Here is a 14301-nt window from a genome sequence, read left to right on the forward strand (position 1 = left end):
AACGTAAACGTACCGTAAACGTAAGTAAAAAAAAACGCCATGTTTCAAATTTTTCATGGCTTCAAAGACTTAAAACAATTATTTTTAGAATCGACGTAACAATATTATCCCGAAATACAAGGCAGGAGGTGAAATTTATTTTCGTCTAAATACCTAAGTACTACGAAGTAAGAACAATGGGTTATTTTTGCCATAAAAAAATTTATCATATCTGGGAGAGCTTTGCTCGTAAAACATTAAAAACTCAAAAATGCGCGTTATCCCAGAGAGAAGACCTAGCTAGATCGATTTTTCGCCCACGAAAACCCCCATATAGCAAATTTCATCGAAATCGTTAGAGCCGTTTCTGAGATCCCCGAAATATATCAATGTATATACAAGTATTGTTCGGTTAAAGCAGCGGTCGGCAACCAGCGGCCCGCGGGCCGCATGCGGCCTGCGAACCTCTCACTTGCGGCCCGCGAGCCTCCCTGGCTATTTTGAATGTAATATAGACAAATGACAATGTCTGATAAAGTCATAAATATTAACAAAGTGCGGCCCGGGACCACTTCGTTAACTGCTATGTGGCCGTTGGCTGCTAAAAGGTTGCCGACCGCTGGGTTAAAGGTATAAGATAGAAACATTCGCTTTTCTTACAATGTAACGCGGTAATGACTATTCTTTCATTTATCAGAACCTGGTCGGCAACAGAACTAGGAATAGTAACAGTTAGCGCAACTAGAACATGTTTTTGTCAAGCGAGCCGTGCCGACGCCTAATTATCTTTTTGCCTTTCTGCTAGCAGCAAGCGTCACAAAACTTGACTCAATAGCTCAGAGTCCAATATAAGTAGATCTTCAGGTCCCTACTAATATCTATCTTCCACCTCTTCACTCTCTTTTGAGTCCTAGGAATGACATGGACATAGGACAGATTTCATCACGTAAATCATCGTTCTACACAAACGAACTTAGAAGTAGGGATGTTGCGGATATTCTCATCCGCATCCGCGGAACATCCGCATCTGCATCCGCATCCGCATGAAATCGATGCGGAGCATCCGCATAATGCGGATGTCGACCAAGTCGGTAACAGGAACGTATTAGCGACGGCGCCGGCGGCGTAAGTGCTAGGTAATTTCGTCATTATACTCATTATTCATTATATATAACGAAATCGTCTAGATCCCGAAAAGTCGGCCAAGTTACTGTTTATTAACTAAAACGCACCTATTTTCTTGCTCAAATGCTAAACGTTTCGTTTTTTTTAAATAAAGTTGCTAAAAATGTAATATTTGACGTTTTTTAAGTACCAAATCTTGACATCCGCATCCGCGGATGTGAGACTTTAAATATCCGCATCCGCGGATGTCAAAAAATCTGCATCCGCAACATCCCTACTTAGAAGGCCTACCTAGAACACTGAGGTTCTCAAATTACGGGCAAGGGCGTCTTTCTCTTTTACTTTAATTAAGGCGTAAGAGTGACAGAGAAAAAGAACCGCAATTTGTTGAACTTCGGTGTTCGCGGTAGGCCCTTTGAGCACAGCTAGTGCAGAATATAATATACCAGTTTTATACTGTTTTTCCTGTACAGTACGCTACGTCTGCAATGTGAACTATTCTCAGTGGTAACGAGAGCGCGGGCAAGCGTAATCGGGCGCCATTTTAAGGCCTCAAGATCCCAACAGCTACGCGTATTCGAAAATAGCACTTATAGTGGTTAGCTTAAAGCTGAGAATCGTTTGTCTTCCAACGGTTGAGATACCGGGAGGTTCAATTCTAAGAACCTTCAATGAGGGCGACTCGACAGATGTTGTGAAACAGGTTAGTCATTTTGTCGACAGTTCAATTGCGACTGCATGTTGGAACAATAAATAAGAAAAACATAATGAATATTATGCTTAGACCTTTGGGTTCAGCTGTCTTCTAATGAAGTATAAAAAGTAGCCTGCTGTATGTGACTCTTCGGTCTATTGAACCATGTCTGTAAGGTGCAGGCGGGCAAGTACTGCGGGATAATTTCAAATAATCGAAATATCTTCTATGTTTTACATTATTAACTAGAGTCACACACAACACATCTTTTTCGCTATCTGGACATATATGGCACTCTAGTTAATAATGTAAAACATGGAAGATATTTCAATTAGTTGAAATTATCCCGCAATCGAAATTGTCCACCTTATAATTTATTTCTCGGTCTCACTTTTGCATTTTATTATAATTAAAGTCAATCAAAACAGAAATTACAAATTGTCTCTCTGTTATTCATGTACGGTTACCATCAATTTGTCACTGACGTAAACGCCGTCGAGAACGTAATTTACTTTCTATACGTCCCGTTTGCACTAATATGCGAGTGCGAGCGAGATGTATAGAAAGTAAATTACGTTCTCGACGGCGTTTATGTCAGTGACAAACTGATGGTAACCGTAATGTTTTTGTTATCGAGTGCCTACGATTCAATTAGTAGCTAAGGTTATTTGTATCTTGTATCTGACGAAATGTTATTGAAATTTAAAGGTGACATCGAACCACATTTTACGTAATACGGTTAAATGTTAGCAGTCGGTATATAATTAGTTGCTAACAGATGGGGAAAACAATCGACATCATATTACTGTTTTGATGAAATATTTCCCACACGATACAAAAAGCAACACTCCAAACTGTACATCGGTGGACCTTATTAAAAAAGGCGTAAGATCCACAGAAGTAACCCTGTGTGTTTACTGTTTACAAAGCGCAAAGTTCGGTAATAATACTTTTTAATGGCTCACCTACACGATGGGCCAGCGCCGCCGCCGGCCACTCCAAGGGACGCAGCCATGCGGTAGAATGAGATAGGAATATCACTTGCTCCCTCTAACGCATAAATGCGTCCCTTTGAGTGGCCGGCGCTGGCCCATCGTGTAGAGGAGCCATAAAAGTCATCCCAAATGAAAGCTTTCAACGACTAATACGCGAATAAAGTCGCGGGCTAACACTTCTTTATTGTTATTAATATGATTTTTACTGGGATTTGTGTGAAAATAATTAATATCACCTTCAAGAAAAACAGAACGCTCGTGTCAGACGAAATTATTGATTCAGGCCAAGTCTGAAACATTTAGCTAGTTAAATGTTTCAAAAGTTATAAAAATAAGTTATGCTTATTGCTCAGTCTTAAATGGAGAATATAAAAGTAAAATTTTATTCTTGAAATCAGGCAGTTACATAAATATCAATTTAGTGGATCACACTAGGCTAAGCCTGTCCCGTGACTCCACGTTTGCGCATTATGTTAAGAGCGATTAAATATGTAGTAGTACATTAAATGTATATATATGTTGCAGTCAAAAGTGTGAACTGGTCAAAAGAACTTTTAACCGACAAAAACAGGCAAAACTGCTTTTGACTGAGCATGTTGGTCAAAAGTAGTTTTACCTGAAAATCATACCTATTTCTGGCAGCAGTTTCGTTTTTAGGGCGTAGCAAAAAAAAAATAACCCTAACCTACCTATCTCTGGGAAGTTTCGTTTTTAGGGCGTAGCAAAAAAAAAATAACCCTAACCTACCTATTTCTGGGAGTACTTTTGACTGATAGTAACCAGTCACAATTACTATTCACCAATGATTTTCAGGTAAAACTACTTTTGACCAACATGCTCAGTCAAAAGCAGTTTTGCCTGTTTTTGTCGGTTAAAAGTTCTTTTGACCAGTTCACACTTTTGACTGCGACATATACAATTGATACATTAAATTTTTAAACTTATATCTAGTACATATCGTCGGTATACTTCTAAAACATGATAACTACCTGAAACATAGTTTCGAGAAAACGCGAGTTGAAAGTTTGATCCTCAAATAAGGGAATTTACAAACGCGTTTTGGCAAATTTACTTTCACATTTAAAATTTTTGGATATTAAAATTGTCTATAAATTGATAAAAGTGATATTTTTAAACCCAAAAATATAAAATATTGGCCGACAAAAAGATGGAATGTGTTAGTTATCATGTTTTACCTGTATAAAAAATGGACTGATTTTTGTGTATTTGTTTATAATCATATAAAAAATAATTACATATAATGTAAAAAAATTACAGTGATAAAAAATACTAGTTCGCACGGCATTATAAGCAAATTTTAAAAACTATCGTAGAAATAAAAAGTAATAAATTACACGCAATGTGTTATTAATTATTATTTACAGGTAAACAGTTATAAGTGATTCTAATATATACTTTTTTATTTTCCCCTCCTTTATTGAAGAAACATATGACAATACACTCCTTATTGACTAAATTACTTCAAAAAATTATGATACTGATGTTGTGAGTGTTTACCGAGCATATTTAAATCTGTTTTAAGTGAATTTAATATTATCTAGTTGTATAATAGATCGCGTATTGAAAAAAATGTCTACAGGTAAAAAGTAATGAATAATGTTATAATATTTTACCAGTTGCTATAACTAGGTTCTTAATTATAGGTACATTCAGGCAAAACATGTTAACGTTACTTTATATATTTTGCGTGACCAGTTTTATGAGATATGTTGTTTTAAATACCCTTATTATTTTTTACGTGTACACTATATTTAATTTCCAGTCTGTTAGTACTTTTTTACACTCTATAACTTTGTAAATAATAAACATAAATAAAAAAATGTCACATATATATTTAGAACAATAAAATGTGAACAAAACTGTACTAACAACTCATTTTTGACCATTTTGTCAGTTATCATGTTTTGGAAGTATACCGACGATATACTGTCATATACTGAGTTTGTTTTAACGACCAGCTGCGAATTAAATACGATACTATAGCTGGTCAAGCAAATCCTGTCAGTAAATAAAGGCGCGAAATTCGAATTTTGTATGGGACGATATCCCTTCGCGCCTACATTTTTCAAATTTGCCGCCTTTTTCTACTGACAAGATTTGCTTGACGCAGTATAGAAACGGAATAAATACTCGCAGCTTGCACAACTGGCCAAGTAAGTATATTTTAGAGTAATTATGCATGGGGTCTATAGTGTACAGAAAGAGAGAGTATACAAAGACAGAGAGAGACGGATGACGTGTTCAGTGGCAAGGGAAATCACGAGTTGAGCTAGCGATTCTAATGACATGTAATTTTCTAAGTTCACGGACTTTGAATAAGACATTATTATTTAGTAGAAAAGTTTTTTTATAGGTGTACAATTTGCATCTCAACTACGGATTTCTGCGTAACACACAAAATTATATCACACAGAATTACTCATATTTACGTATTATTTATTATTATTAAGGGGCTCACAGATTACCAGGCCGCGTAGCCAAGATGCCGATCGCTTACGCTCCGTAGCGATCGAAACGCAACTGTCATTGTCGCACACTAATATGGAAGAGTGATAGAGAGACATAATGCTTTTCGGTGTCGAAGCGATAGCGATTGTAACCTTGGCTAGGCCGGCAGTTCGCCGGACGATTATCAGCCTGTCAGTTGTTCGGAGCTGTCAGTTTTTGCGTTTAACTGACAGGCCGATATCGTCCGGCGGACTGGTAATTAGTGGGGCCTTTAGCCTTTTACGAGCCCATACTGTCCCACTGCTCAAATGCCTCCCTCCTATTCCTCCACGTATCCGTATCCCCCGAAGTCTCCTACCAGTCTCTATTAACCTTTTGAAACGCCAAACGGCACATCCATTTGCCGTGCCACTGACGCCACGGGGGTAAAATTTAGTTTTGTGAATAAATAATGCCAACCTAAAAGTGGGGTGTTTTTCAGTAGATTTTCATCAAAAAACGATCGACGTCAAATGCCATCTTTGGCGTCGTTGTCACGATTTTGCGTTGACGTCAATTGCCGTCTGTGGCGTTCAAAAAGTTAAAGGCGTCAAGTTCGTCCCGCCATCTCCGACGAGGTCTACCGTGGCGCCTTACAATTTGTGGGACCCAAAGGGTGGCTATTTTGGCCAAGAGTTTGCCGGAATTTACACCTATCAGATTTTAATAATATGAGACTAAACAAAAAATAAACATGTAGAAGGTTTTCTGACCGTAACATCACAGGCTTATATGTCTCATATTTTAAGCTTAGTGCCTAATCGTTTTGACAGTTCGAAAATAAAAGCTGATATGACTTTTCAGATCAACACCCTATAGCAGTCGACACTTGCATATTTGAGACTTGAATTATGTAGAGTTGTAGACAGTACAAAATATCATATCATTTATCTATCCTCCGCCTCAAACAAAGACGTTATCTCAGACTATTTAGTCAGTGCGTGATGATAAACGCAAATGGCAATCACGATACACCTATTATCACGGCCATCTGAGCATAATCATATCTTATCAGACTTAGAGGCAATGCCAAAACGAGTTAGTATACCTAAGAGTTATTCATTGCAGAAGAGGTGTAAAATCTATGAAAAAATCATGCCATCGAGTTTGAGAGACAAATGAATTGTCACAAATTTTTGACCTTTTGACATACCGCGATCACCTGGGTATATGAGTCCTTTAAGCCAAGAGTTTGGTTTGCTACTTTAAAGATCTTTATGGTAGAACATGCAACAGTAATTTTGTTAAAACATTTTACTGTAAATCTTTGACACTGTATTTTTCATAAAAGGTCATGTGGTAGGAAGGAGAAATATGTTTTTTTTTGCTTGGGGCAAAAGAACCAGTATGAGGATTCCCTACAAGTGTTTATCTTGCCCCAATGTTTGTCTTATCCCATCTAACCTTATTTACTTGTAAAATAGATGTTAACAAATCTGAACAGCGATGTCAACTTCAGCTTGACAAATGCGCACGAAATTTTCCAGACTTCACATCTCTTCTAAAATTAATAACTCTCTGATATAACGCCCTATTCCTATTCCTTGATACCTTAACTAGGACCTGTTTATCTGCCATGTACCTACTTGAATATGGATAATGTCGGTTTTCCGCGTCCGTTTACGTATACGGAAAATCCGGCATAATAAAGCAAATACAGAGTTTTACTGTCTTATATAACATTTTAGGCTATATGTAGTTTAAGAATAAACTTAGTTGTTGTGGTTTAACGCATAAATCATTGATCATATCACGTAGCAAATTAGCTATAAGCTTATAAGGCAAGATAATAATGTTTGTGAGTTCCGCAATTTTTTATCGTATATTTTCGGAAACTGAGTCATGTAAAATCTAATCATCAAGACAATAAAAAAATTGCCTTTGGTTTGATACAACTTTAATTTGATTATAAACCAATTCTATTGCCATTTATTATTTCTCTACTGTCCAGATCTCGACATACGACGTTTTAGCAAAGGGTACAAAGGTTGCGTTACAGGTTTTATAAGACGCTAATGCTCAGCTATGTATGCCCATATCCATCCCGTTCACTAATATCTGACCATTCCTACGCCTTATTACACAGACATAAAGCCGATATTCAGTTAATGCTGCTCTTCATGCAAAGTCGTTGCACTTGCAAACCGTAAACGGCCGAGGCATCATCTTACGCTAATTTCAACTTAATTTAAACCTTATGTGTACTTAATAAGGCTTTGGAAAATGCATTTAGAGTGGGGTTGTACACTTTGTATCTTTTAATGCGGAAACCGGGCTTCCGCGAACGGACAGCTGTTCGCGGTAATGTTGGATTAATCATCGTATACTTGAAATTGCAGTGCATTATTGTTAAAGATAAAGGTGTAGGATTAATTATCATGTTTTAAAAATAAAGTGTGTGATTGTCCGAAAGATAAACGACATGGGAGGTTTACTAATCATAATTAATTATGATATGCTTTGCAAAGTACTTGAATGTAACACGTTTCAAAATAAAATTATAATCTGTCTAAGCTAACTTCTGCAGAGACTTTGAAGCAATAAATTGTGGAAATAGGACTAAAACTTGATTGACAACAACCGGCTGACGATTTTTTTAAATAGCAATAGCATCTAAACTCGGACAAAGTTTCAATCGGGATGCGATAATTTTTTTTTTACTCGTCTGGTTGTCTGCCGTTCCTCAACCCAACGGAGCGGCAGCTGACGTCCATGAGGGCTCGTTACACATCGCCCTTAACCACTTTCCGAGTTATCGCCCAGGACGTTATGACCGACGAAATTTGCGCCCGTCCTATTAGTGTAGTAAATAAAGATAGTGGACCCCGCAGTAATTCCTCAGCCAGAAAAAACTTTACAGTATGATAAAGTATCAATAAATAAAAAGTATTGTATAAATTTCCAAAGAATAATAATAATAGAATAATAAAAGGCGTAGGGATGTGACGACCCCATCGCCCGCTGGTTTTACCAGTGCAATCAGTCAACGCAGGGCAGCTTGTGGCGAGCTGTTGGGGATTAGCGACCTCACGTACCCGAGTGCTCCTGGAGAGTTCTGTTACCCGCAAGGAGGGTGGGTGGGACAGGATTCTCTGCCTCTGGCTTGCCTTAGCCGGCCGGCCAGAGTGGAGTCGTTAGAGCTATAAGCTCCAGGGGTGGAAGTGAAATATGCATAAGACGCGAGTTGGCACAGTGGCTGTTAACAGCCACTGGGTAGAAAGCGGCGCACACCTCTCGACACCCCTGAGCCGCTCACACCGGTGTTGCCCTTGAGCCATCCTAGATGTCGCTTTTTGTGGGGGCCCATCTTGTGAGGGCGAGTCACCGTCTGCCGGAAATAAAATTGCATACCGTTTTATTAGGCAGGCGTCCGGTTTTTTACCCCATAGCTCAGTTCTTAGTCCATCGCTTTCACCCAATAACCTAGTTCATTTTAGATTCCATCAACTCTCAATAGTCCTTACACCCTAGCGGGTGCTGCCTCTGCGTGCGTCCCATGACACGGGCAAGGGCAGCCTCCGCTCGGTGTACCCCTTACATTTCATTAAAGTGTCAAAAGGGCCTCTACGTGTTGGCTTCGGCTCCGCGCACGCCTCCCAAAGGTCCGGAACACCATTGTTCCGTGATGGGAAAGACATAGAATTAAAGTAAATACCTAAAGTCTTAAATCGTTAATATCTTTTTACGGAAAAATGCTCCGTTCAAACTTTCTTTACCAGACATATTCATGTAACGTATTGCAACAATATATGAAATATCAAAAAAATATCCCAGCAGAAATACCAGTATTAATAAAATAAAAATTTTTGGCGTGTCTTGGACCGGAAAATTGCTCAGTCTAATTTTTTCACTGGAATGCCATTTTATTGCCGTTTTATACCTACAAAATGAAAATCTAAAAATTTTCCACTCTCAGTTTTTAATAGTTCTATAATACATACTTTTAGATACGCATTTTTTTTGGATTTTTTTACCCACTGCGCCCAATTATATTCTAAGATCATATAAGAATAAAAAAATGACAGAGCAATTTTCCGATGAAAATGAGCGTCAAAAAAAGGAAGTATCATAAAAAAATATTCTCATGTTTGACAAAACTTTTAGATTTTTTTCTAGTATCACATACTGATACAAATAACTTATTTTGTAAAATAATTTTGGACTGAGGAATTACTCGGTTCAATGTATAATCAGATTTGTGTTTTTACCTAACTTAGGAGTGTTTTTTTTTTGGATATTTATAATGTTAGTCTCGGCTCATACTATACAATAACCAAGCTAAATTTCATCGACTGAGAAATTAATGCATGGGTCTCCATACAACAACTTGCTTCATTTACTACACTATATGTCCTTCTCCGGGATCTATTCCCATTCCCATACAAAATTTCTGCCGTTTACGAGTGCCTATAGAGACAACAGACAGGCCGACAGGGTTACTTTCGCATTTATAAGATTATAATAAGGATTATATAAACTATATTTTAATTAAATTACATTAGTGGGCCAATAAGGACACAAATCGTAAGTTTGAACAGAGATATCTGTCTCGCGTTGATAAGTCTGGCCTACTTGCTTATCAATTGGCAATACATAACGCTATCTACATGAATGAGGTGATTCATATAAGAAATGCTTTGAATATTTTCTTGGCTGATTGCGGTCAAAGTGTATGAATTCTTAATATTTCGTAAATATTTTAGTGTTAATATATCCTGTTTCAATAGGCCTCATTAGGATGTTATTAGCTTTCGTGTTCTTTCCTAATTATATATTATTATTATATATAAAATTGCATTCGAGGGTTTATAGATAAATACATTTTATAGGACATCCTTACACAAATTGACTTGTACTCGTCTCACAAATAAATGTCCTTACCAGCAGGCGGCAGGGTCACTACTAACTACTCCACACCGATCGTCAAAACTTTTTTATTATAACAACTTAGGACCAGTCAAATCGAAAGTCGATTTTATGCGCAAACATCACTTTTGAATGGAATAATAAACAGGCAAATCCAAGAAACGCACACGTCACCGAATCAAAACAAAGTACAGGAAAAAGATGCGCGGTTCTAGGTGAGAGCTTACTCGTATTACAACAATAACAGCTACGCGTTCTTTCAGACCCGATCTATAGGAGTTGGTACTCTCTCCCCTATTCCCTAAATTAGAGTATGATTACCTTGAAAGAAGGTAAAGATATGCTTTTGGACTGAGCGAAGAGTTTTCGTTCGTCATGTTCGGTCGGCCGTTCTCCTCTATAGGACGCGCTTTTCATGCAATTCTCATAAAATTTTGTGAGCAGGTTCGACAATAATAGAATTCTTTGAATAAGCCCTTAGGTTCACTAGTTCTACAGCTCAAAGCCACGAGGCAGTACTTCGTCAACTTTGAATTTATAGGCCCGTCGTGTCCGCATAGAGCCGATTCTCATCGGCTTACTATGGCTGAGAATTCCATCATTCAACGCTTCACCACCAGTGATGACAAAAAACGTACTATCGTTCACTGTTAAATGACAATTCATAGCCTTTATTGGGAAGACATACGGTCCAGCAGACAGTTGTTACTGTTACAATTGAAGGAACATTATACGTTGGGTAATAAAATTTCCACTACGTTATTGACCGTTGATCGATATTGGCCGGTGCGTGACGTCACGGAGCTTGAGACCCCCCGTGGACATTCACGTTCGTTGCGCAATCTTGCTCTTACTTGTACTAACAGCGTATCAACTGATCTTTGTTAGACTCTATATCGTTGGGATAAGGTTTACGAATGGACAGTTAACAGTGTCGGTAAGAATGTGATGGAGAGCACAAAAAAGTGGTGTAAAAAGAGGATCTCAACTCGATATGCTGGTACCTCAGAACTCGGCAGGTTATCGACCGATAGAAAATAAAGATATGCTTTAAAGCCTGGAATCTGAATAGTCTTATTTTTATCAGTAAATACTAGAGTGGGTCCATCACGAATTCACGAATAGAGAAAAAATGAGAAAGTATCCAATCATCTGTATCCAATCATCATCTTCTTCGCTTTGTCCTGGCTCCCATGAGCCTGGGGTCCGCTTGACAATTAATATGCACATTTGTTTTTACTTCTAAAAATTAGATGTAGTTCAGATTATCAAGTAGAATGACAACCAAAGAATAGGCTGGGCTGAATGTTACTCATTTATATTTCTATTTTGAAACTTAATTTATCGTGTTCTCCTTTCACGTATGACAGCAAACATAGACGTTTACCACAAAAGGGAATCACGATATTTGTTAAAATGTTCACTAGTCATTAGTTAATTCATGTAGAAACAGACAAGCACAACATAAGCCATTAGATTGATGTAATGCCCTAACAATTAACATGAAAAAACAAAATGTAAAGGCATGTCTCTGTTTATTGCTTAATTTATTCCAACATAGGGTTCGTGACTGAGCACATTATACTTAAAAAGACAAGATTAATCTATAATAAACCTTCCACCCACGTTGCTAAGAGCTATAATAGTTTGTGCTCATTTCGAAAATTAACTCCCCTTGAAAATTAGAAAGGGTACAGGTACCTGAGTATTAACTTTCAAAAAAACGCAGGTAGATTGTACAAAAAAGGGGACGGCAGGTAAAATTCGGCCTCGGACCGAATTGGAAAAAGCCAAAAGTTTTGGGAAGAGACAAGCACCTGTTTGTGTTTGGCCAATGTCCAGTACTGAAATAATGAACCTTGTTCAGTAATCGTTCTTGGTAAAAGATTCGGTTTACAAATGGTTAATCATACATTAATCAAGAGTTACTCATTAATGTTTTCATAAGTTATTTCTAAAGAATTTTATCCTTGTTGGCTATGTAAGACGTTAAGGTAAAAGTATTTCTATAAACCCAACTGTGTTACCCAGACCTATATTTAAATTTCACATAAACGTAAAAACCCAGTCTCGCTTCCGCGCCAAAGAAATAGATGACACGCAAATACGCATTAAATCACACATTAAATGTCTTCCTGATTCCACAAATAACATTATCGCGTTATAAAACCACTAATAAATTATTGAAACAACTGTTTTTATCAAATTAATGTGGAGAAGACCGTCTAGAACCTCTTTCGTCGCTTTCAACTCTTACGTACACATATTCCACTTACAGAAGTACCTATTGTAATATTATTATGAAGTGTAAAACTGTGATTTTATTAATAAATTATTGAATTGAATTGAATTGAGAAGGTAGGTAGAGCAGGAGCGAATCTCTTCTGTCCTGACTGACAGACTGTGTCTGAGCGACGTACGTATGAATACGAAAGTTATTTCCCTATGACGCTCTTCCCTACAATAAATTTTATATTCCGGTCTTCACCATATTAGGAATAAAAGTGTAAACTCTATATAGCGACACTCAAGAGACCGGACGTTTTAGCCAATAATTGTCGACGTTATAGGGAGTGAATCGTTATATCGAGTGACGTTATATGGAGTTTTCACTGTAGTAGGGAATAAGGTCAATAGCGCACTTACCTCATTAAAAATGTCAGTAGCATTTTGTATCGCGTGCAAGTCGAGTGTGTCAATGTCCGTCTTTCCTTCATCAAATTCTCGTTCCAATTCTGCTATAGGAGTGCGCAGTGCACTCAATTCCCTAGAACAACAAAAACTAAAAATTAAATTACAAGCAAAAATAGATTACTTAAGACGAAACAGGAGCTGAGTTTTAAATATTTTAGGTAAATATACCCGTCTCGCTAACGGAAGCGGCACCTAAAAATAGTGCGATAAGGACAAGGCGAAAAATCCTGCTAAAAAACCTCAAAAATCGAGGTTTCGTACTCCTGTTTCCTCCTCCAAAACTTAACCAATCGTAACCAAATTTAGAAATCTAAATGATTATGAAATTATCTGTGTCGGACCGTTTTGCTTTTTTGGCTAATTGATATCAGTTTTGAATGCCACGCCTCTCATTGCGCCATAGTCAATTAGGCCATTTTGGCCATTTTTGAAGGGCTCTAGCGCCTTAAAAAACAAAAATATCAAAAAAAGCAAAACGGTCAGACACAGATATTGACAATATTAATCTGTGTTGAAAAAATCATTGCTCTAGCTTCAAAAACCACGGAGGAAAACGAGGAGTACGTTTGTATGGAGAAATGACCACTCCCGTTGGCTCTTAAATTTTAGTTCTAAACAAAGGGTAATTTTGAACTCGTACCTATGCAAGTTTCTTTACATTTGGGGTATTTAATTGATAGTTTGTTGTGTAATCTCTGACCGCGTTAACTTTGCACAAACTTGGTAGTATGAACATCACTATAACCTCCATACTTGACGTAGCACTTGGCAAGAAACCTAAGCGTGGTCCAATTCTACCTCAGTAGTCGGCAATGTATTGGGGTATTTAATTGATAGTTTGTTGTGTAATCTCTGACCGCGTTAACTTTGCACAAACTTAGTAGTATGAACATCACTATAACCTCCATACTTGACGTAGCACTTGGCAAGAAACCTAAGCGTGGTCCAATTCTACCTCAGTAGTCGGCAATGTAATTAACCGTGTATCCTATTTACCTACATAAACAGTTTATAAATAATAAACTGTTTGATAATTGATCCAAAAACCTCTGATCGCACCACAGTGCTACATACTCGTATGTACCTAGTTCGTAGTTCGTAAGCCCTTTAAGGATTGTTACAAGTAACAATACCCTTCTAAATAAACTTAAACATATGTTATATTTGAACAAAGAACTGGACCAACATATAATACGCGAAACTCAAATTACTGGCCAAATTATTTCCAAGAAATGGAATTCTAACATTATTAAAGCAATTTTACTAACAAGCAACTTAATTTCGAATTTGAATGTATCTTTTTCAACACGTTTTCAAACAGTTACAAAACAAACTACTGGATTCCCTGGGAACTAGAGAGAATATAAAAGAATTCGAACTACAAATTACATAGCCTGCTATTTCTAAAAAGCCGTATGTCACGGTACCGGTCCCAAAATA

The 14301-nt window shown here is 37.4% G+C and overlaps 2 protein-coding genes across 2 annotated transcripts in view; one reads left to right on the forward strand and one right to left on the reverse strand.

Moving 5' to 3' along the window:
• The window catches only part of LOC134794194 (max dimerization protein 1-like), a 621339-nt gene that overhangs the window by 525552 nt on the left and 81486 nt on the right, over window positions 1-14301 (forward strand). The gene's annotated exons all lie outside the window — the stretch shown is intronic.
• Window positions 1-14301, reverse strand: part of LOC134794161 (uncharacterized) — a 41020-nt gene that overhangs the window by 14171 nt on the left and 12548 nt on the right. The window contains exon 8 of the mRNA XM_063765878.1: window positions 12814-12934. Coding sequence (XP_063621948.1) covers window positions 12814-12934 — 121 coding nt within the window. The remainder of the gene's footprint in view (window positions 1-12813; window positions 12935-14301) is intronic.

This window comes from Cydia splendana, chromosome 10 (genome assembly GCF_910591565.1).
Source record: "Cydia splendana chromosome 10, ilCydSple1.2, whole genome shotgun sequence".
Taxonomy (NCBI): Eukaryota; Metazoa; Arthropoda; class Insecta; order Lepidoptera; family Tortricidae; genus Cydia; species Cydia splendana.